The sequence below is a fragment of the Rhinatrema bivittatum genome, chromosome 7 (genome assembly GCF_901001135.1).
Source record: "Rhinatrema bivittatum chromosome 7, aRhiBiv1.1, whole genome shotgun sequence".
Classification (NCBI taxonomy): Eukaryota; Metazoa; Chordata; class Amphibia; order Gymnophiona; family Rhinatrematidae; genus Rhinatrema; species Rhinatrema bivittatum.
The window spans coordinates 115,978,833-116,002,643 of record NC_042621.1 but is presented as its reverse complement, the minus strand read 5'-3'; the positions used below and the strand labels follow the sequence as shown (position 1 = coordinate 116,002,643).

Below are 23,811 nucleotides of genomic sequence, written 5' to 3'. Positions count from 1 at the left end.
TCCAAGATCAACGCTTTGTACCTCTTGCTTGCTCTATTACAGGAAAAGATCTCTGAGTTAGCTCCCTTTTGCAATGGTCCCTAACCAGGATGGATCACTTTAGCTGTTCTGTCAAAAATGGTCACACTAACCAGGATTTCGTCTGAATTTACAACCTAAATGCTCAGCTAGGGAGATCTGCCCATTTATTGTAATCCACTTCTGGAATGCAAACTTTGCAACCAAGACTTTGGCATGTTGCATAGACCCAGGGAGAAGGTACTTCTTACCTTTGTGTGCTGTGTTTATTACCTCCTACTGCACAGGAAAGATACAAGATGAATCCAGAAAAGTGCAGAGTGCACAGGCACTAGAGTACAGGCCCTTTCTCCTTCCATCTTCTGTCTCAAATATAACAAACATTTGATTTGGTAAAAGATGCACTGAAATCTGAATCATTTTTTGAAGAAAGACAATAGAAAAATATTGCATTTGCGGTAAAAAGAGATGAAAGAGTAGGCAGCTCTGTTTTTATCTCCCGGCTCTAGCTAGTCGTCAGTCATTTAGTGTCTGCGCCCACAGACCTCTGCACTGAAAATGAGTGAAAGCAACAGGTGCAAACTTGGCACTAGATAATGCTGCCAGAATGGGAACATGGAGGAAGATGAGAAGCTGATCTGCTATCGTTTTTCAGTGAAATAAAGACTGCCATACCTTAAAAGTCCTTGGCATTTATAATCTATGCTTTTGTATTTTGCTGGTGCCTCCAACATTTTCAGCTCCTGAGAACCTTTTAATAAGAGATTACAGCACATTCCTCTGATTTCCAACACAGTTCTTGAACTATCTCCAGCAAAGTGCTGAAAGCTCTTGGTAGGTATGATATGGGCCTTATTCAGAACAAGTTACTGGCTGTCTCAAACATAGAAGGAAAGACAGCACTAGAAAAGACTTGATTGGCTAAATTATTCCTTTTCAATCCATATCTGCTCGACATATGTGATGCACTTCAAGGAAAAGTTTGATATCATTAATCAGTACCTCTAATATAAAGCTTGAGTTGTAGGCATCATATATAGAGTTACTATTTTCAGCTGGAAACATTAAAAAAAAACCCTCAGTCTCCACTTAATTAGGTTTGCTACAAAAAATACTGTAATATTTTCTGGTTTATTAGCTTCCACTCAAAGCCTTCTAGAACTTGTAGCCATGTTTTTCCTGATGAAATTATATTGCAATAAAATCTAAACTACCCAGTTAAAAAATGCCAGGTGATAATACATATCTAAAAAAACAAAACCAAGTGGGTATTAAGCAATTTCCATGTCTCTAAAATACAAAAACTTTTATGTGAAAAAACCCCACATGATCTTATATGTCAAAATGGCATCAAGCATGGTACTTAGACACATCTAGCTTTTCTTGATCAAAAAGCTATCACCACTTGTCATTTGACAGTCAATTGCTTCTTCTCTTGCTTATTATTCTGTATTTAAAAAATTATCACTGACTACACAAACCCCCAAAATAATGCCATTCATCAGTGTATAATTCAACTTACAAACTTTTAAAAGTGTACAGAATTATTCTGTCACCTTTTGTAAATTTTCAATCCAGTCAATCTTGAACATAAGATCCTGGTCCAGACATTGATGTTTCTAAAAGAGTCTGCCTCAAAGGATCTGCAAGAAAAAGACTGATGCTGTGAACGCTGTTCCAACTATTCATATATAGGACACAAAATAATGACAGCCAATACTTCGAATACGCAATCTGATTATCCAATGATATCCTCAATGATGTCTGAAAATTTGAAAAAACTCACAAAAGATGGACCATTCAGCCTTTTTGATCATGAAAAATGGATCTCAATAAGCACCATGTTTGATACCAATTTGACACATAAAAACTTTTTTTTTTCACATAGCGTGTTTGTATTTGGATGCAGGAAATTGTTTAATACCCATGTGGTTTTGTTTACTAGTTGTGGCATGGGTTGCATAATACTCATTATTTTTGTACTTACAGATAATACGTATCTGTTGGACTGATTTTGCCTTTTTTATATGGTTGCTAGATGGCTTCAGGGCCAGGAAGGACAGGCAGAGTCAGTCCTGGTTTTACCCCATTGCATGCATGCACTGACTTGTAGTCGGGCATGTTTTTAGGGTTGACTGTATGGTTCTGTTCCAGGCGATGGTGCATTACTCCCTCCAGGCAGTATCTGCTTGCTCAGTAGATGCCTTGAGCGACCAGTGGACACTGAATGGTGTACTCTGCTTTTCCCCTTTCTGTCTTTCATCCACCCATAACCGCAATGTGTTCTTCATTTAAACATTTAATTCTCCTTGTGCACTGTTCTTCATTTTTTATTTGCAATAACACATAACCACTGGTTTATGCTTGAATTTTGATTTTAGTTAGCAGGGCAAAAGGGAGCAAAGAGTCAGCTGGTGCTTTTTTGAATATTGGTGCCAGCAGGGCAGGAGAAACTGGGGATCACTCCTGCCCCCAACATCAGTTGCCCCTCATAGGATGGGATAAAAGATTTGCTGGATACTGGGATGAGAGCCAGGGGGTATCAAGGGGGTTGTTACTTAGGGGCTACATATCCCCTCTGTCTTCAAGAGTATGGAGGTGGAGGCTGTCTTGGCAGGGTGCCACTTGGAGCTATGGGTCCCTTTTGTCCTTTGAAGTAGTTGGAAATAGTGAGTGCCACATGGGGCTACATGCCCCTTTTGTCATTGGGGAGGGGGAAAGGAATCTTGTTGGGAGGTGCCATTTGAGCTATGTGTCCCTTTTGTCCTGGGGGTGGGAGGAGTGCTTAGATGTCAACAGACATGTTAGTCTGCCGATGCTCTCGGTCAAAGCTAACCACACCTCTTGAGGTGTAGTTTTCCATGGCTTATTGCAAATTGCAAAATTTAACACAATTAGTAATAAGCCATTTTAATATTAATGAGCTGCATCATATGTATTTGCATGTAGAACAGCTCATTCATATTTTCTTGCATTAAAGGAATTTTTCATGCATTATTGGTAAACTTTAAGCGGATGTTAATGATAACACATGATAATGTGGATTTAACGTGCATTAAGTGCTGAATTAGGCGTTTAAGACATGTTACTGCATTAACGCTGTTTAGTTGACAGGCTCCTAAGTCTTTGTTTCCTAGCCTGATTCCACCGCTAGATGGGATCAGATGATAATTATCTGAAATAGACCTGCATTTCGTGGAGAAATCAGAACTGTGCATTGATATGTAGGGGTGTGAATCGTGTGATCGATCGTCTTAACGATCGATTTTGGCTGGGGGGGGGGGGAAATCTGATCGTCGTGTTTTTTGTTTGTTTTTTTTTAAATCGTTAAAAATCGTAAATCGGGGGAGGGAGGGAAAACCGGCACACCAAAAAAACCCTAAAACCCACCCCGAACCTTTAAAACAAATCCCCCACCCTCCCGAACCCCCCCAAAATGTTTAAATTACCTGGGGTCCAGTGGGGGGGGGGGTGTCCCGGCGCGATCTCCCTCTCTCTGGCCATGGCTGCGTTAAGAGAAATGGCGCCGGTGGCCCTTTGCCCTTATCATGTGACAGGGCAAAGGTAGCGCCGGCGCCATTTTGGTTCCTGGCTCCCGACGTCACGCGTGCAGGAGATCGCCCCCGGACCCCCGCTGGACCCCCAGGGACTTTTGGCCAGCTTGGGGGGGCCTCCTGACCCCCACAAGACTTGCCAAAAGTCCAGCGGGGGTCCGGGAGCGACCTCCTGCACGCGGGCCATATTGCCAATCTTCAAAATGGCGCCGGTGCTACCTTTGCCCTCACTATGTCATACGGGCGACGGTCGCCCGTGGCCCGAGAGCCGTGGCCCGAGAGTGGAAGATCACACCGGGACCCCCCCACTGGACCCCAGGTAATTTAAAACATTTTGGGGGGGTTCGGGAGGGTGGGGGATTTGTTTTAAAGGTTCGGGGTAGGTTTTAGGGTATTTTTGGTGTGCCGGTTTTCCCGCGCCCTATTTAACGATACAATACAAATGCCCCTGACGATAAATCGGGGGCATTTGTATTGTATCGTGCACTCTAACGATTTTGGACGATTTTAAAATTATCTGACGATAATTTTAATCGTTCAAAAACGATTCACATCCCTATTGATATGTGCAATATGATAAAACCAAGACTAGCGTAGTTTGCTCCTGATAACCTGCAGGCATATTCTAGCATATAAAAGCTTTCTAGCCAGATATATCAGCATCTGGAATCTAAATGTTTTAGGTTGGGTATATGTGAAATAAAATGCCCTACTCTTCATGAAATCTTTGGGGACTACCTCCCCAAATGAATTTCTATCGAGAGTCTTCCCAGTGTCAGTTGTGGTGCACAGTAGCGACACTAAGTTGGATGCTTTTTCTCCAAGAGGTTCCTATGCTTGTTTCAGGATGACACATTTACTCCATTTCTTCTTGGGCTCACAGAGCATGGCCCAGTTTTTCTATGGCTCACTGAGAATTTAAGGTAGCCCAGTTTTCTGAGAGTATATGAAACTGTGATTCTGGCAGGTCAAATGCAAAAGGCTATGGGGCCGATTTTAAATCCTACGTGCGCAGGGTACATTTGTGCGCGCTACCTGGCGTGCACAAATGTACCCCCGATTTTATAACATGAGCGGGCTGCCGCGAGCATGTTATAAAATCCAGGGTCGGTGCGCGCAAGGGGGTGCACACTTGTGCACCCCCTTGCGTGCGCCGAGCCCTAGGGGAGGCCCAATGGCTTTCCCCGTTCCCTCCGAGGCAGCTCCGAAATTGGAGCACCTCAGAGGGAACTTTACTTTCAATCCCCCACTACCTTCCCCTTCCTTCCCCTATCTAACCCACCCCCAGCCCTACCTAAATCCCCCCCTACCTTTGCTGTCAAAGTAACGCCTGCCCAAGGCAGGTGTAACTTGCGCGCACCGGCCAGCTGCCGGCGCGCGAACCTCTGGCACGGCCGCTGTGCCGGAGGACTCAGGACCGCCCCTTTTTCAAAGCCCCGGGGCATACACGCGGCCCAGGGCTTGCATGCGCCGCCAAGCCTATGCAAAATAGGCTCGGCGCGCGCAGGGTTTTTTTTTAAAGGATTATGCGCGTATCTTATGCATGTAACCCTTTGAAAATCTACCCCTATGTACTTGGCCTGCAGCATTGAGGACTAAAGAGATCAAACTCTAACATGAGTATAAAGATAGACAAGCCATCAGGAACTTTTAAAGAAGTCTATGACTGGTACATTTCTGTTACTCTTAATTTGTGGTCTTGTGATTCTTAAATAAGCCTGTGATTGTGATGTTTCCATGTTTTAAGCTAAGCCTGCCCATCTAAAACTGAAATCCTTTTTTTCTTGGCCTATCCACACATTCCATGCCCACCAGCTGAGTTTCTTTCTTTTGACTCTACCTTCCTTGCCTGCTCAGACAGTGTCAAGAACCCTGGGGTTAATCTTAACATATTTCTATTTCTTTGCTTTCATATCTCAATCAATTCTTCTCTTCACTATCAACTATTTATTATACATAAAATCATTTCTTTATTGTCCAATGCTTACAGTCTCCTCTTTCAAGCCGTCATTTTTTCTCATCATGACTACTATGGGTCTTCCTGGATTTTCTTACCTTCCTTTACAAAATTTTCAGAACTCTACTGCCAGGCTTCTTTACTATTTACTTCAGTGGTATTTACTTCCAGTCCTCTAGGGCTTCCCAAACCTTTAGCCAATGTGACCCCATTTTAGCACTTGAAAATTCGCAAGACCCCAGACAACCAAATTAGTAGGGATACGGTACCCTTCAAACAATCAATCCACTCTCATACTTAGCACACTCCAATTGATCCTCTTTCTCAACCCTTATCTTTTCAAGTCAGTCTTCTCTGTTAGCCTCCAAGCCCTTTATAGGACCTCCTCTTAACATCTTCCCTTCCAGCAGGCCTCCTCTCAATCTCTGCTCCTCCAGTTGTTCCCTTCTTACATCTCCTAGATGCTCTCATCTATCTATCTCATCCCCTCTCTCTGACCCTCCAGCCCTTTTTATATCCCCAGGTTGATCTTCTCTCACCCCAAGTGGATTAGAGGAAAATATCAGCCCAGGGGATTTTTTCAAAACCGGCCCGCAGGCTAAGTGAATCCTGTGTGTTCTTTAGATGCACATATGCTTCAGTAGCTCCCCAAACCTTTGAGAGGTGCATCATGTGTCCTGGACCCTGGCAGCCTTAATTCAAAAGATGTCCAACATAAATTTCACAATTGTCCTAAATAACTAAGTAGTAAAGCATACCTTAGACCAGGGGTGAGCAAACAGAGCTGCAGTACCCCTTCCATCCATCCATGCAATCGGTTGGGCTCCCCACAAATTTGGTTAACATCTCACATATATATCTACCTTATAAATGGGCTCTGACCGACGGCCCGCAAATGCGCAGTAGAGAGCAGCTCTACCGCGCATGTGCGGGCGAGCACGTCGGTCAGAGCCGTGCGTGCCCGAAAAAAAAAATGGCGGTGGGGCCGCAGGAGCGGGAGGAGCAGTAGCGGCGGCAGCAGCGACGAAAAAATGGCGGTGGGGCCGCAGGAGCGGCGGCGGCCGCGAAGCAGGAGTGGGAGGAGCAGGAGTGGCGGCAGGCGCGATGACGAGCAGGAGCGGGAGGAGAAGCAGCGGCGCCGCGTGCGCGGGAGTGACAGCCTCCCGAGATCTGCCGGCAGGAGCGGGAGAAGAAGCAGCGGCGCCGCGCGCGGGAGTGACAGCCCCCCGAGATCTGCCGGCAGGAGCGGGAGGAGAAGCAGCGGCGCCGCGCGCGGGAGTGACAGCCCCCCGAGATCTGCCGGCAGGAGCGGGAGGAGAAGTAGCGACGCCGCGCGCGCGCGCGCCGGTTGTGGATGATCTTAAAGGGGAGGGGATTGAGAGAGGGGGAGAGGGAGGTGAGAGAGAGAGAGGGGGAGGGAGGTGAGAGAGAGGGGGAGGGAGGTAAGAGAGAGGGGGGGGAGGGAGGGGGTGAGAGAGGGAGGGAGGGAAGGTGAGGGGGTGAGAGAGGGAAGGTGAGGGGGTGAGAGAGAGGGAGGGAAGGTAAGGGTGAGGGAGGGAAGGTGAGAGGGAGGGAGGAGAGGAGAGGGAGGGGGAAGGTGAGAGAGAGGGAAGTGAGAGGGAGGGGGAGAGAGTGAAGGAGGAGGGAGAATGAGGGGGAGGGAGTGGGAAGGAAACGGACCGAGCCCGTTGTTACGGGCTTAACGGCTAGTATATATATATTGATATCTATCTTCTGGATTCCTGACCTGCTGGTGAAATTTCTTCCCAACCAATCAGGTAATGAGACAACCACACTGTCATCCAGTGTCAGACATAGACACAAATGCTCAGTAATGCAGATTTTCAGATTGAGGAAACTTTATTGGCACACGTATGCATATGCACTCTTTCAGAAACAGAGACATGTGCACACAAACACACACTCTTTCTCAGACACAGACAGACATGAGCATGCACTGCCTGTATCAGAGAGAGAGAGAGAGAGAGAGAGAGTGTCAGTGTGTGAGAAAGTGTGTCTTTCTTTCTCTGACATATCTATGCACTCACACTCTTAGACACACATATTCTGCTGATGTGCTGCTGCTTATGTGCTCACAAGTGAGTGACCCAGCCCCAGCACTGACACATTATTAAGTCAAGTTCTTGCTTGCTGCCAGCCTTTTTCCAGTCTGCAGCAGCCCCCTCCCTTTCTCATACCCTCTCCTGTCATCCACTCTCCAGGAGACTCACTGGTTGTTCCACAGCTCCTCTCGGAGTTCAGCCCAGCTACCTCACACAGAAGCCTTGCCAACACTGCACAGGCACTTCCTCCTGGCTCACCCGCTCCCTTTTTTGTGACTATAACTAGCCTCCACTTCTCTGGCCCCCTACTCCATTCCTGCTGACTGTGTGCTACAGATTATGCTGCTTTTATGCTTTCCTAGGCTCTGCTCTGCCCTGCCCTGCCCTGCCCATTTAATTTAGGGGAGAGGGGACCAGTAGTGATTCATGCTGTTCCTCTGGGAATTAAAAAAAAAAAAATCTCTGTACCTTTTCTGTGGTCCTCTCAAATCTGCTACCAGCATTTTGCTGGTTATACAATCCCACATTGCCTGTTGGTTTTCATTTCTCTTGTCTATTTTTAATTTGATGGAACAGCTGATCTCAGGAGCCACTTAAGCTTGCTCCAGCTCCTTCATTTGTACCACATACAAGTCTGATCAGAATGGTCAGAAATTCTTAACTCCTTTCTGTCTAAATAACTAGTTAAGAGATGCTAGAGTACAGAGAACACTGAGCATATTTTAATTCATACTCCAGTGAATTGTTTTGATATGTACCATTTCTTGGTGGGTAACATTATTGGTAAATTACTGTAGTATCTTGCCAAGAAAATCCCGGTCACGTGGTAGACTGTGATTGCCAAGCTCCATGAAAAACAGGTAAGGTACATACCACCAGGACCACCACCATTTTACTCAGCCATTAATATAATGGAAATAGAAGTAGGGAAAACTTCCTAGCCCCAGCTGCAATCTGCTAGCTATAGTATTCTGTTTTTCCCCTTAAACAAGGCAAAGATAGAACCTGAAGGGACATATAGTATGCTCAGTGACAGGCCGATACAGAACAGTGTGCTCCAGTGGAGCACACTGTTAACCTGCATTTGGACGTGCGTTTTGGATGCGCTAGCTTTACCCCTTATTCAGTAAGGGGTAATAGCGTGTTGAAAACGCGCGTCCAACCCCCCCGAGACTAATAGCGCCCGCAACATGCAAATGCATGTTGATGGCCCTATTAGTCATTCCCGCGCGATACAAAAAGTAAAATGTGCAGCGAAGCCGCACATTTTACTTTCAGAAATTAGCGCCTACCCAAAGGTAGGCGCTAATTTCTGCCGGCACCGGGAAAGTGCACAGAAAAGCAGTAAAAACTGCTTTTCTGTGCACCTTCTGACTTAATATCATGGCAATATTAAGTCTGAGGTCCCGAAAGTTAAAAAAAAAAATTTGAAATCGGCCCACAGCTCGTGGGTTGAAAACCGGACGCTCAATTTTGCCGGTGTCCAATTTCCGAACTCGTGGCTGTCAGCGGGCTCGAGAATTGACGCCGGCAAAATTGAGTGTTGGCTATCAAACCTGCTGACAGCCGCCACTCCTGTCCAAAAAGAGGTGCTAGGGATGCGCTAGTGTCCCTAGCACCTCTTTTTACTGCCGACCCTAATTTAAATATTTTAGTTTACTGAATCGCGCGCACAGGTCCCTGGCCTGTGCGCGCACCGGGAGAGTGGGCGCTTGCCTGCTCTCCTGCGAACTTTACTGTATCGGCCTGTTTGTTGGCACAAGGATACACAGCCTTTCATCACTTGATCACTTATTCCAGGGGTAGCCAATTCCAATTCTTCAGAGCCACAAACAGGCTAGGTTATCCATAAAGAATATGCATGCAATACATTTATTTATTATCTATTATTATCTTATTATCTGCATATTCCACAATGTTCAGTGCAGAATACAATTCAAACATACATAATAAACCTGTAAACAAACAAAACATAAGATAAAAAAAACAAAAAGCAATAATGAAAACAAGTAACAGAATTTACACTTTCCATGTAAATATAATATAAATGTTTTGTGTTTTTTTTTAACATAATTTTAAATTGCATGTGTAGGGGAGGAGGGTTATGCAAGGCTGTATGGTTCACCTAGGGCGCCTAATACCCTTGTACTAACCCTGCAAGACAGATGATTTCTTCTCCCACAGGGCTCGGTAGGACATAGCTCTTGTCCTCCATTCCTGCATGAGCCCACAGGTGATAACTGATTCTATCTTCCCCTGCTGGGCTCAGAAGTAACAGTGGAAGAAAAAGGTTTGTCAGCCCCACAGGGAACAGAGAGCATAGCTTGTACAAAAATTATATAATATCTGTTCTGAGAGACCTCATTTTTAGTTCAGTCGTGGATTGTAATGAACAGTGTGTCACGCACATGAGCATTATTAGTCTGGAAAGGTTTTAACCTGAAATGTTTTAATAATGCACAATTGACAAACCTTTTCCATTGGAAAGAAATCAGTAGAACTAGGGGTCACGAAATGAAACTCCAGGGAGGACGACTCAGAACCAATGCCAGGAAATATTTCTGCACAGAGAGGGTGGTGGATGCCTGGAATGCCCTTCCGGAGGAGGTGGTGAAGACAAAAACAGTGAAAGATTTCAAAGGGGCTTGGGATAAACACTGTGGATCCCTAAAGTCTAGAGGATGAAAATGAAGATAAGAGTGCATGGGGTTAACTTGCTGGTGCGGTGGTTACTACCCTTAACCAATAAGCCTTCATACTGTTGATGCAACTCCATTATTGCTCTCTGCTTCAACGGCAGGGGGAAAAGAGGAAAAAGGTAATTAGATTCAGACAGCAACCAACAAGGACACTGAATTTTACAGTTTGGGAAAACTAATAAGCATGGGGGTAACTTGCTGATGCAGCTGTTACTACCCTTAACCAATAAGCCTGATATTTTTTATGCAACTCCAACATTGCTCTCTGCTTCAGCACCAAGAGGTAACAGGGATCTGGACTCAGACAGAAACCAACAAGAGCCCTGACTTTGACGGTCTGGGAAACTGATAAGTATGGGGGTGACCTGTATGGTGCGATAGATGCTACCAGAAGCTTGCTGGGCAGACTGGATGGACCATTTGGTCCTTTTCTGCCATCATTTCTATGTTTCTATGTTTAAGTAAAGGTTGAGAAGCTCTGCACTACAGTACACTCTTCACTCATTCCCCTGAGGATTCTGCTTTAGTTGCTGCTCTCTGCTATGGCAGTTTATTTTTTATCCCACACACCTCACCTGGAAGGCTGTGGTGGTGGTGGTGGTGGTGGTGGACGGCTGCTCTCCCCTTCTTCTAGGCTTCAATGCTTTCCCCTACTTCAGTCCCACTCTTTTTCTTCCTTTGAAGCCCACTCCAGCCACCTATTCACTCCCCTGCCTCTCTGAGTAGCTGTCATCTATGGACCCCCTGAAAACTCCCCCTCCTCGTAGCTTTCCTTCTTTGTTGACCCAACTTCCACTTCCCTTATTCTTGGCTACTTTAACCTTCATGTTGATGAATCCTCTAACTCTTATGCCTCAAAACTCCTTTCTTTAATCTCATTTGATCTCCAACTCTGTTCTACTCCTACTCACCAGCATGGTCACTGCCTTGAGCCAATCTTTTCTTCCAATTGTTGTCTCTCAGACTTCTCCACCTCAGTTCTTCCTATCTCAGCCCACCATCTGATAACTTTCACACTAAACCACCCTCCCCCACAGACTCATCCAGTCACCTTCAGGAATCTCCACGCTGTTGACCCTTGTATCTTCTCCACTGCTGATTCATCTCTCCTATCCTCCACTATACTGTCTGAGTCAGTTGATTAAGCAGTTTCTTCTTAAAACACCTTACTCTCTTCAGCCTTACAAAATGGAGGAAGTACATGCAAATCTATCTCATGCATATTCATTGTGGATATTCTGGCTTGTCTGTGGCTCTCAAGGACCAGAGCTGGCCACCCCTGATCTATTCTAACCTGGTCTATGGCTGGTGGAAAATGGAAGTGATTGCCATGCATCTGAAAGTCATTTTGTGGCTGGTGTGAAAAGAATTTGTGGTCTCAGTCCAGTTCCTAATGATCAGCTATCAACATCTCTGAAACAGCCATTATAATTGGTACTAAATAGTACCCTTGCTGCTAGTCTCAATCAAGAAATTAATGGAGACTGAAACATGTTTTACCTTTAGAAATGTTTCCTCCAGAACAGAACTGAGGAACACTACAGAGCAATGTACAGAGGTGTACACTGCCTTAGTCCATGATGTATCTATTCTGAGATTACATGACTGAATGCAAGTTCCTGTGCTGTCCATCTGGCACCTTTCATAAGCTCTAATGCAAAAAATGACTGTGAGCACCAGATGCTTTAGACAAGGTAAACATGTCCCAAAATAGGATTAATAAATGAGAAGAATGCAGAATTTTGGAAAGCAGGGTAAACTTGATCAGCTTAAATGATTCTGAAAGATTGGTTGGTGACACAAAATAAAATGCAGGGTAAGTACTTCTGCTTTCATGTAGTTCTAAAAATTCCCCTTAATCCTGTTCTATAGTATGCTCTGCTGTTCTAGCATTGCACTAGGAAAGGATTTTCCAGGGCACATCGAGATCAATAAGTAGGACTTATCTGGCTATCTAGCAGCCGCTGAATATTCAGTTATAAGTCATTTATCCTGCTATCTGGTTAGCTAGATAAGTTGGGGGGGGGGGGGGGGGGAACAGTGGGAGGATTAAGGTGGTGCTGCTTAGACGGACAAGTTTTCTGGCTAAGTAGTGATATTCAGTGTTAGATGGATAACTTATCCTGTTAAGTTAGACATGCTCAATAGTAGGTCTAAAATAAAAAAATGGAAAACCACACAATAGGAAACATAATTATTTAGAAAGTGGAGAAACCCTCATAAGTGATCCATGGGCATCACTCTTTTTTTATGTTTAAAGAGCTTTATCAATAGAGCATTCACTTATTATGGTAAACCAATATCTTCATGTGTTACCAAAGTGACTATATACCCGCTCTAAAATATAATCACTGGGCTCTCCACTTTACTACTCTTAACATCACCTCTCCTATTTAAAAGGCTTTAATTATTTGGTTTTTTCTAAAACAAAAAGAGCAAAAGACACATCGTTTCTTTCCACATATGGCACTGGTGCACGGCCCGACACAGCGTGTGTTTCGTGAACCTTCTTCAGGGGCCTTAATAACAATTATTTGCACTATTGTGTCTTAGTTCCAATATACTTGCTCCTATTTCAAACAGTGGCCATAGTGTTTCCAGAGAAACCAGTGCCATATGCGGAAAGAAACGATGTGTCTTTTGCTCTTTTTGTTTTAGAAAAAAACAAATAATTAAAACCTTTTAAATAGGAGAGGTGATGTTAAGAGTAGTAAAGTGGAGAGCCCAGTGATTATATTTTAGAGTGGGTATATAGTCACTTTGGTAACACATGAAGATATTGGTTTACCATAATAAGTGAATGCTCTATTGATAAAGCTCTTTAAACATAAAAAAAGAGTGATGCCCATGGATCACTTATGAGGGTTTCTCCACTTTCTAAATAATTGATGTTTGTTAATACTACATGGTAATCAGGTTTGTTTTGCACTAAGGGGAGAGAGAAAGAGAGAGAGTGAGAGAGAGAGAGAGAGAGACTGGCCATAATGTCATCCCCAGAGGTAGGTATTTGTATCCCTATGGTAGGCCCACCTAGTAACTCGAGGTGGGGTTTAGGTATGAGTGTAGGGGGTTAGGGGCCACTTTGACATTCTAGGTGACATGTACGAACAGAACAGTGGTCTCCTGTGAAGATTTGCTGGCCTTCGGAGTGAGGAAACTCACTCCAAGATGAGATTTGGGCAAGGTTCTCTCCATCTAGCTTGATGGACTCTCTACCTGGGTAACATCAAGCTAGATGGAGAGAACATTTCCTAAATCTCATCTTGGAGTGAGTTTCCTCACTCCGAAGGCCAGCAAATCTTCACAGGAGACCACTGTTCTGTTCGTACATGTCACCTAGAATGTCAAAGTGGCCCCTAACCCCCTACACTCATACCTAAACCCTACCTCGAGTTACTAGGTGGGCCTATCATAGGGATACAAATACCTACCTCTGGGGATGACATTATGGCCAGGTTCTCTCTCTCTCCCCAAATACATCACAAAAGACAATGAAACCTTATCACACAGCCTAACATAATTCAAAGAGGTATAGTTAAAATCAGCATTATGGCTGTGTGATAGCTCTTCACAGACAAACTAACCCAGCCCACTCTCTGCCCCTAACTCCTCCTATTTTCTGAATTTGCATCACACCATACGATATGGTGCTATCGCATGCGTTAAACACATTTTCACATGCGGTAAGGGCCTATCACATGCGTTAACAGGGCTTTTCGCATGCAATAAGCCCTTAACGCATGCGAAAATGCCTTATTGCATTTTGATAAATGACCCCCTTAGATGGTTAAGACTTATCATCTAAGTAGCACTTACTATGTGGATATTCAGCAGCATAGTTGTGCTGCTGAATATCCCATCTAAGTTAGCCAGATATGTCTATCCGGCTAACTTAGATAACCAACTAGGTTCTGAATATTGACCCCATAGTATGCAGGACACACAGTTCCCCTATTTCGACAGAAAAATTCAGTTACTGATATGCCAATAGTAGTGGGCATAGCACAAATGATAGTGAAGGCAGTTTTTAAAAATCCATTTACCCAGCTAACTATGCTGTCTGGGAAGAGAACTGCCCATCCTGGTTGCAGGTAATGGTACATGTGCATACTTTTACCTAGGGAAAAATCAGTGGGCTGAATGTGCGTAGTTTTTAAGGGAAAAAGTATCCATAGAAAAAGCAAAGGCATAAATCTTTGGGGCTTTTTTCCCTGGGGTAGCTTTCAAAGGCAAAGCACACACACATACTTTCTCTATGAGAACTGATGTACACACAATAAAAATATCCATGGATTCTAAATTCTGTTATAAGTTTCCCCTCACCCTCCTTTAAGCCTACCATCCCATCCCCCCCCCCCCCCCACCCTCCCTGTCACTGCCATCACTGGTCTGGTACCTATCAGCCCACCTGTATATATTGTCTATTGTTAATTTATTTTCTTCAAATGTTCCTATCAAATTTCTCTCTTTCCCTATCCTTCCTACTGCTGTCCTCTCTCCTCCTTCATTACTGCTCTCCCCCTTCCCTTCCCTGTTTATTGAATTTCTCTCTCTTGTTATTTTGTTACAATGTAAACCGGCATGATGTTCCGACGAATGTCGGTATATAAAAATCAACAAATAAATTAATACATTTTGTACCCACTTGCATAGTTCTGAAAACTGCCCCCTGAAATACTGGAGCTTCCCTTTCCTAACACATCATTAAGGACCTTTGTTTTCAGTTTTTATCTTGTTTATCCTGGGAATTTCTCAGTGTTTATTATAAACAAATAAAAATGGAAGAAAGTCAGTAGAAAAACAAGTCATTTTCCCCACTCATTTTCTCCCATTTTTATTTTCTTATAAGAAATATTGAGAAATTCCCTGGAAAAACTGATAACAAAGGTCCCAACACATCATTTGTTGCTTGTGTGAAAATTGTCATTGATTATTAACATTTTCCCTGTTTTCTCCCTCTCCACCAGGATCACTTTCAGAAGTTTATCCCATCTGTTGGAGGACAATTTACAGGAGGAGTTGGTTATGGGCTCTCTCATGGGCGTGGCCAGTTTGTGTCTGGCACAACAGTGGCATCCCATGGATCTGGCCATCACCAGCATCCTCCAGTACCTGGTCCCAAGCCTGGAAGTGGAGGTTCTGGGGGAAGGATGGGCACTGGAGCAGGCCAAGCTGGTGGTTCAGCTGGTGGTTCAGCTGGTGGAGGAGCACACACTGGGGGGAGCACAGGAGGGACAGGCAAGTATCCCTCTATGTACAGTGAAGTATACAGCAAACTGAAAGCAGTAAGTTGCATCCATGGGCAACTACTAATGAGAACAACAGCTTCATATTGAAAACATGCAATTCTTGGCTAACAAAGTAGAATCTCCCAGCAGAACATGTCCATGACCTATATTGAAACTAAGGGATCAACTTATAGCTGTCATCAGGGTCTAGTTACTCTTCATTGGAAAGTGTGGCTCTTCCAAAAAAAAAAGGAAACATTGAACTTCTACTGCTCACAAGTTTCAAACTTGTGCTAATTCACACTCTTTTTGTATTTCTTGTTCTTTTACTATTTTGAGTTCCAAATTTAGGTGGCTTGTTTTTGGATTTTCAAAATTAAAATTCGACTGAAGCCTTAATTAATGTACTGTTGTTTGTGTGAGCCCACTGTGCACATTGCACTTATTAGTGCCTCTAATGTGACATTCCACTGGCGAGCACCCTATAGAGCCTCCATCTCTATATAACCAACAATATTATAAATATGACTATTTGGTTAAGAGATGAATTTGGTCCTCACCGAGCTAACGGAGGCCGGAGAGAGAGCAGGTGCTGGTAAAGAACCTGGCCCACAACCCTAGGTTGCTCTAGCCCTCACCATAGTTGCTTACAAAGTATCCTAGTTTTAATTCTTTAAATATGGTAACACTTCTGGTGTTGTTTTTAACCATTAGTTTCTCCAAGAAAATATTTGAAATGAAAGATGAAAAACCAGGACTTTGGAGCCACACAGACATAAGATGCGGGACAAAACAACATATCATAAGCAAATTGGACAGGATGATTTCTTTTTCAGAATACAGCCAAAAAATGTTTGTTTTTTAAAACAGTATTTCCTGTTTCAATGCCATATACCACACTTGATCTTTCTCTTTCATTTCATTTCTTCACAACTAGGGATCCTCAGTTTACCTTATGATTCTTTGAATTCTGCTACTAATTTTGCCTCCATTACCTCCTGTTATTGATATCATCATCATCATCATCATCATATGTATAGCACTTACCAGATGTATGCAAAGCTGTACAGACAAGTTTGTTTATATTTTTATTTAAACATCTTTATAATATGCCTATTTTCATACAGAAACTACAGCTTCTAAGTATGTATTGCTCAGAGTATAATATTTATTTTAGTATCAGACTCAGAATAAATAATTTTTGAATTGATTTGTCTAAATACAGTTAATTTTTTTAAAGGGTTTTAATTAAATGTAATTCATTCATTTTACATATATATCAAATAATTTAAAAAAACCTATTCAGTTATTTTTCAAAATATAGACTCAATAGATCAATCATTTGAAAGTCTGCACAGATTTATAAATTCACAAATCCTACCAGCTAATTAACCCCAGATTATTTAAAACCAATACTTTGTCCTTTTCAACATAATTAGGAGTTACAATCTGTTTTCGTCTCATACTGATAAACAATCAGTGATTGAAGCATAATGTTTAGTCTTTCTCCGTCGGCAAGGAACCTCTATGCTAGGCAGAAATACAGGAATTTCAGTGGCAGCAGCTGTAAGCTTGCCATAGCAGATAAAGCAGCGATGCAGGTTTGTGTAGAAATCTTGGTTCTGTCAATGCTTGGTGATTTGATGTAGGAATCTCTGGTCAGTGTCATTCTTCACACACATGTAGAAATTCAGGCAGTTTCCCTTGGGACTAGCAACGCTAGTCTCAAAGGTGTATCTATTGACTGGCTGGGCCCTGGATGATGGCAGGCTCTGTTGATGATGGTGGTCTCTGGTGATGCTGGACTTCTTTGTCCTGGATTTCACTTATTTTATAGTAAGTGAACAGGCATAACTTAAACATATGAATGAAGGCCAAGCACAGCTTTTGACTGGAAGATTCTCATTTTTATTTTGTAAAAGTTAAGAGTTCATGTTTGCATAGGTGACTACATGGTCTTAGGAATATTTAAAGATAAACAGTGTCCAGTTTCTTTGTTTCAGGCAAGACCAGATATAGACAGTTTGGGGGGTCATCAAATATTTATTTATTTAAACATTTTTACAATCTGCCTATTTTGGAAACCAATGCTAAGTGGAGTACAGAGAAAACAAAGACAGGATAAGGACAGAAAGTACAAACCACATTAAAACAAACAATAACAGTCATAAAATACCAAAATCCAGAATCAACTGAATGCTAGCCTAAACAATTTATAATCTTGTTTTTGTATTTCTCAAAACTTAAGGTGAAGTGGAAAGTCTAAAATCTGTTATTCTTCTATCTTGGTTTGGTTCAAAGAAAATGGTTCTTGGCCTAACTCAACTCTGTGACATCTTTTTCACTTTCAAAATAATGGACAGTTCCTACTCCTTGAAGGATACAATCTAGTCAAGACATACAGAAGTTGTTCCGTGCATTCACTACCCTTTCTGTGAAGAAATGTTTTCTAATCTACTACCCAGTACCTGAGTTGTTCCAAGATCATACCAACTTCATGGAAAAAAGCTCACTCATATTCCTTTAGTTAATTTCTTCTCTCTAATTCATGTTTTTCTTGTCATTTTTTCTAGATGGACAAGATCAGAAAGCAGGTGGAGGTGGGAAACAAATCACTGTTTTTAAGACCTATATCTCCCCCTGGGAAAAAGCAATGGGCATCACTGCCCACCAGCCAACTAACATCAGCATAGATTTAATAGCTTTTGGCCCCAAAGGTGAACTCTGCCACTACAAATCCTTCAACAGGTGAGTAGACAGGTGAGAAGGAATATATGACTGCACAGTTAGGGATTTAGGAATGGAGAGATGAGGTGGGTGGCACCTTAGAGACTATCCAATTTATTGAGGCATAAGCTTTCCAAGGACAAAGTCCACTTCATCCACATCTAAAATGGAGGACTCTGTCCTTGAATGCTCATGTCTCAATAAATTGATTAGTCTATAAGGTGCCATCCGCCTTAAGTCTTTTTTGCTACTGCAGACTAAAAACAACTATGCCTCTGAGGATCTGGGAATGCATTATATTTCTTCATTATTTTTTGACACACTGAATTTTATTAATTTTAGACACATTGCTGTATTCAAATGAAAATTCTGTACAGTGAAAAGTAATATACCAGATTGCTAGGTATATAAGTTGTTCCATAGCATAGTAAATGTACAATGAGCCATGGCATTGGGGTTTACATCCACTGTCCACAGAGATATGGGTGTGTACAGAAGTAATGTCCCCAGGTTCTAGGGAAAACAGGAAGCCTTTCTCATTCCAAATTAACAGATCCATTTTCAGATAGCACTTCCCAGTCCAGTTGCCACATCCTCTGGCAACAAACTTCAGTTTATTTGTGCACAGAGTGAAAAAATACTTTCTCTAATTTGTTTTAAATGTACTACCTATTAGCTTCATGAAGTGTCCCCGGTCCTAGTACTATTTGAAGGGGTAAATAACTATTCCCTGTTTACCCATTCTATCCTACTCAAGATTTTATAAATCTCTATGATATCTCTTCTCTAGGCTAACCTGTTTAGCTTTTCTTAATAGGGAAACCATTCCATCCCCTTTATTAATTTGGTCTCTCTTCTCTGTACCTTTTCTAGTTTCACTATATCTTTTTTTTGAGGTGACCAGAACTGCACACAATATATATATATATATATATATATATATAGTATATTAGAACTAGGCTTTAGACAAAAAATATTGGGCCGGATTTTAATACCTATGCGCGGGCATAGATTTGTGCGCCCCGATGGCTTTCCCTGTTCCTTCCGATGCCGTTCTGAAATCAGAGCGGCCTCAGAAGGAACTTTCCTTTCGCCCCCCCACCTTCTCCTCCCTTCCCTTCCCTAACCCACCCCCCAACCCTACCTAATCCCCCCCCCCAACCTTTATTCCATAAGTTGCGCCTGCCTCTGGGCAGGTGTAGGTTGCACACGCCAGTCAAGTGCTGGCGCGTAATCCCCTGGCATGGCCGCTGTGCTAGAGGCCCCGCCCCTGCCCTGCCCCTTTCACAAAGCCTTGGGACATACATGTGTCCCGGGGCTTACGCACATCGCCGGGCCTACCAAAATAGGCTCGGCGCACATAGGGCTTTTAAAATCTGCCCCAGTGTGTGGGTACCTAAATTAGAATATCCAACAATAAACCCTATAAAAAGGTATATAACGCCACCACTATCTTAGCTGATATGAAAAATACTTGTTATTGCAAACTTTATTACAGACTATCAAAGCATCCAAAAATATCAAAAGATAAAATGACACAAAAACACAAACATATAGTGATTGCATGCCCTAAGCAATCATTCCTCACTCACACCACTTCTAAATCTCTTCAGTGTTATGCATTCATAGCATGTGTGTTGCCAAAGTGTATACAGAAAATATGTTTGAATTGAAAAAAATGCATTCAAGTCTGCTATGGGTGGAGCTCTGGTGATAAGACAAAGAAAATTCTTCAACGCGCTGAGAAGACATTAAAAGTTGACACAAGGCTATGCTGAATTCATGCAAGATGCTAATTAACAACAAGTGAACTTTGAGACACTGAACTGAAAAATCGACGCATAAAGAATCAGCAAAATAAGGGATCAATTTCTCTTCACTAAATACAGTCCTGGGAATCATCGCAGGAATAGTTGTGAATCATTTATTCCCCTAAAGAAGCCTGCACGGAGAAACAGAGGCCTTTGTAGGGATTGAGTGAATATAGGATATAGAAAAATTGGGACAGAGATTACATAGGATATTGGAAAAACATCGGGACAAAGTCAATATAGGCCATAGAAACATCTGTGGAATCTACATGAAGTAACAGAGAAATGCATGGGACTCTAGTACTTCTGTGTAATATTTACAAAGTCTCCTTTTCTTGTGGGCTGTGGTTCAATTGTATCTTTTGGAATGCTGGTGCCTTTTATGTGGTTTTTCACTTTTTACAAAATAAAATTTTGAAGTCTAGCCTTATTGAAATTGTTTTATTGAAAGCAATTTGTATACACTTTGGCAATCACATGCTATGAATGCATAACACTGAAGAGATTTTAGAAGTGGGGTATATAATCAATATGGAGTAGATTTTAAAATGTGCATGTGCGCGTCCATGTGTACACAGTTCCTGGCATGTGCACATGGACATGGGTATTTTATAACAATTGTGCGTTGTCGCGCGCATGTTATAAAATACAGTTCCCATGCGCACATGCGGGCACAGATTTTAAAATCTGTGCCCGCATGTGCAGGTGGGTCAGTACTCTCACACACACACACACACACACACACACACACACATACACATTCACACACACACACCACCAATTCTCTCTCTCTCATTCACACATGCTTACAAAACAGGTTCTCTCTCTCCTTCGGCTGGCAGAGGCATGGGATATGCTGGTGGCGCAGCCGGGCCTTTACCACCAGTGGTCTTGTTGGGGCCTTTTATTCAGCTGCCAGCAGCCTAGTTAGGCCTCTTCTTCAGCCACCGGTGGTTCAACTGGACTTCTTTTTCCTTGCCACCAGCATCCCCACTGGGTCTCTTCTTTGACCACTAATAGCCACCGATGGGATAGGCTCTGCCAGTGGCCAAAGAAGATGAGACTCTGGATATGGGCCCTGTGTGCTCAAAGCTAAAAACGCCCCTATTTGCCACTCTCTAGTCTCAGATACTACAGCTGATTTGAATGAGAAATTAAAGATTACTAGTAATTGGTCTGCAATTTCATTCTTTTTAGTTCTTTCAGAATCTTGGGGTGCATACCATCTGGTGCAGGTGATTTGTTACTTTTTAGTTTGTCAATATGTAGTTACATTTTTGTAACTCATGATTTGAATCAGTTCCTTTGAATCATCACCCTCAAAGAATATTTCCAATGCAGGTATTTCCCCAACACCTTCCTGAAAAAGACCGAAGCAAAGAATTTAGTTTTTCTACTATAGCCTTGTTTTCCACAAGTGCTCAATTTACCCCAAGTATACTAGAAAAGTGGATTAAAAAGCTGACAAATAAATACATATAAAGAAACCTCCAATTCAGAAACACCGGACTGCTAACAATTCCTTCTACAAAACTGGCCCACCTTATCACAACAAGAGAATGTGCCATCTCACTAGCAGGCCCCTCACTATGGAATAAACTACCCACACAACTCAGAATGGAACCTTCAACCCAGACCTTCAAGAAGATCCTAAAAACATGGCTATTCCAGAAAGCTTTCCATCCAGCGAGTTAATGACACCCCCCTTCTACATGAACTCCCTCTACTCCTCCCCATATTCATGGCTAACACATTGCTTTCCTCACCCTACTCACAGCACACCCAAGCTAAGCCCCCAAACAGATGCTCCCCCCCCCCCACCCCTCTCCCTTTCCCTCTACATAACTTCAGTCACCGAGTCCTTATTCAAGTGCCTAAAATGCCAAGTCTCTATTAATCGCCCCATCAAGAAGACAGAGACACTACTACCTCATCATTTCATGCCTTGCTGTGTATATCAAACGAGATTGTTCCAAATTGTTTAAATAAGTTACCTTGTTATATTGTATATCAAATGAGAGTTCTAAATTGTTAAATATGCTATTCTGTTACTATGTAAAAATAATAAGACACCATTGTCATATTATCCCATGAGTTGCTCTGTAAACCGATGTGAAATTCCATATCAAATGTTGGTCTATAAAAACAAACAAACAAACAAATAAATAAATATATAGACCAGCCCAGCTATTAGCTCAAATGAAAAAAAATTCATGGATAGCTGAAATGGAGAACTGTTAGTTTTAATGATAATATAGCTCTAGAATTACAAATGAGATTACTTAAATGTGCTTTTTATAATTGCTGATTCCTTTCCCTTCTTCCTAGAACTGCCATGCCATATGGGGGATATGAGAAGGCATCTAAACTAATGACCTTCCAGATGCCCGAGTTTGATGCTGGCCCTATAGAGCCTGTGCCTGTGATAGTCTATGATCAAGCCATCTCCAACAGACCCACCTTCAACAGGACCCCAGTTGGCTGGCTGGGGTCAGGTGAGATGTCGCACCTCAACATTGACCTCAATGTACCAGTGGATGGAGAAACAGAAGAGTTATAAGAGCCACAGGGAGAAGAACACCTATTCTCTTGCAGATATATGAGAGATAGACCTGGTCCCATGCCACACCTTAATGAGCTTTGTGTATTAAACTCCAGTTTGAGTTCCCCCATTATGTTTTAAAATCATTCTTTGTTGTGGTGTTAGTCCTATCTAAAGCAGTCAGCAGGATAGAGCAAGAGTGAAAGAGAATGAGAGAGACAGAGAGAGTGAGAGAGCAAAAGCTTAACTTTTCACTCACAAAAGCAGGAAAAAGAAAAAAAAATGGTAAAGGCATAACCATTCAAGGTTGGATTTGAAATGAGGTGTCTCCCAAATTGAGCCTCTAGCAGAAAGCCTTTTGTAAGTCAGGGCCCTAATTCACCAGAACTCTATATGAAGTATGTTACTTATTGATCCTTTTTTCATTTGTGTCTTTGATTAAATTCAATAAACCCGAAAATAGAAAGCAGTTCTTTTTCTCTAGTTTGTATCCAAATGTTCAGAAGCTACTCATTCTTAAGTTTTGATATGAAACAAGGTAACAAAAGGCATTCAATCTGTAGCATATTGTGATCTGGGCTGATTTAAACCTGGGGGCCAGTTTTGCATTTTCTAAGGTAGGACATGAAAATACTTATACATATTTATCTTTAGATACCACTAATTCTCCGCAAACCTGCTCACATTTTCTACTTACTATGGGGATTTGGTTTCAAATTCTAATTTGTTTTGTTGTGCTGTACAAGGGTTAGTTACCAAAAGAATAGTCTTTAGGGTTATCTGAATGGCAGAGGGACCTTTGCATTAAGGTTTTTATATATTTTCACAGAAGACTGTGAGGAGCTACAAATTCTGCATAATTCAGCATCCTGATTTTGAATTTGTTTAGGTAAAAGAAGTGGACTCAACAAGTAATGAAAAGATAGGGCTTGACATACACAGATGAGTACATTATCAATAGGGTGATTAATTGCAAAGTTAGGGCTGTACCACATGAAATAAACTCATTTTCAAACATGAGGCACCTGCACACCTTGTCTTTGAATATCAGGTTATTATGCCATTTCAAAACAATGGTGTGGGTTGGGCATCCTACAATGCACATGCTATTTTGTTTAGAAAATCAGTGTACAGGTGTTTAGTTTGCAAATATACCTCTGAAGCCCTCCTCCTAATGAATACCTTTTTTTCTATTTAGCCAAAAGTATGTCT

At 42.3% G+C, this 23,811-nt stretch overlaps 1 protein-coding gene across 1 annotated transcript in view; it reads left to right on the top strand.

The window, feature by feature from the left end:
* MYOZ1 (myozenin 1) overlaps positions 1–23,068 on the top strand; it is an 80,696-nt gene extending 57,628 nt beyond the window's left edge. The window contains exons 4-6 of the mRNA XM_029608968.1: positions 15,259–15,529; positions 18,093–18,267; positions 22,386–23,068. Coding sequence (XP_029464828.1) covers positions 15,259–15,529; positions 18,093–18,267; positions 22,386–22,617 — 678 coding nt within the window. The 3' untranslated portion in view covers positions 22,618–23,068. The remainder of the gene's footprint in view (positions 1–15,258; positions 15,530–18,092; positions 18,268–22,385) is intronic.
* The last annotated feature ends 743 nt before the right edge of the window (positions 23,069–23,811 follow it).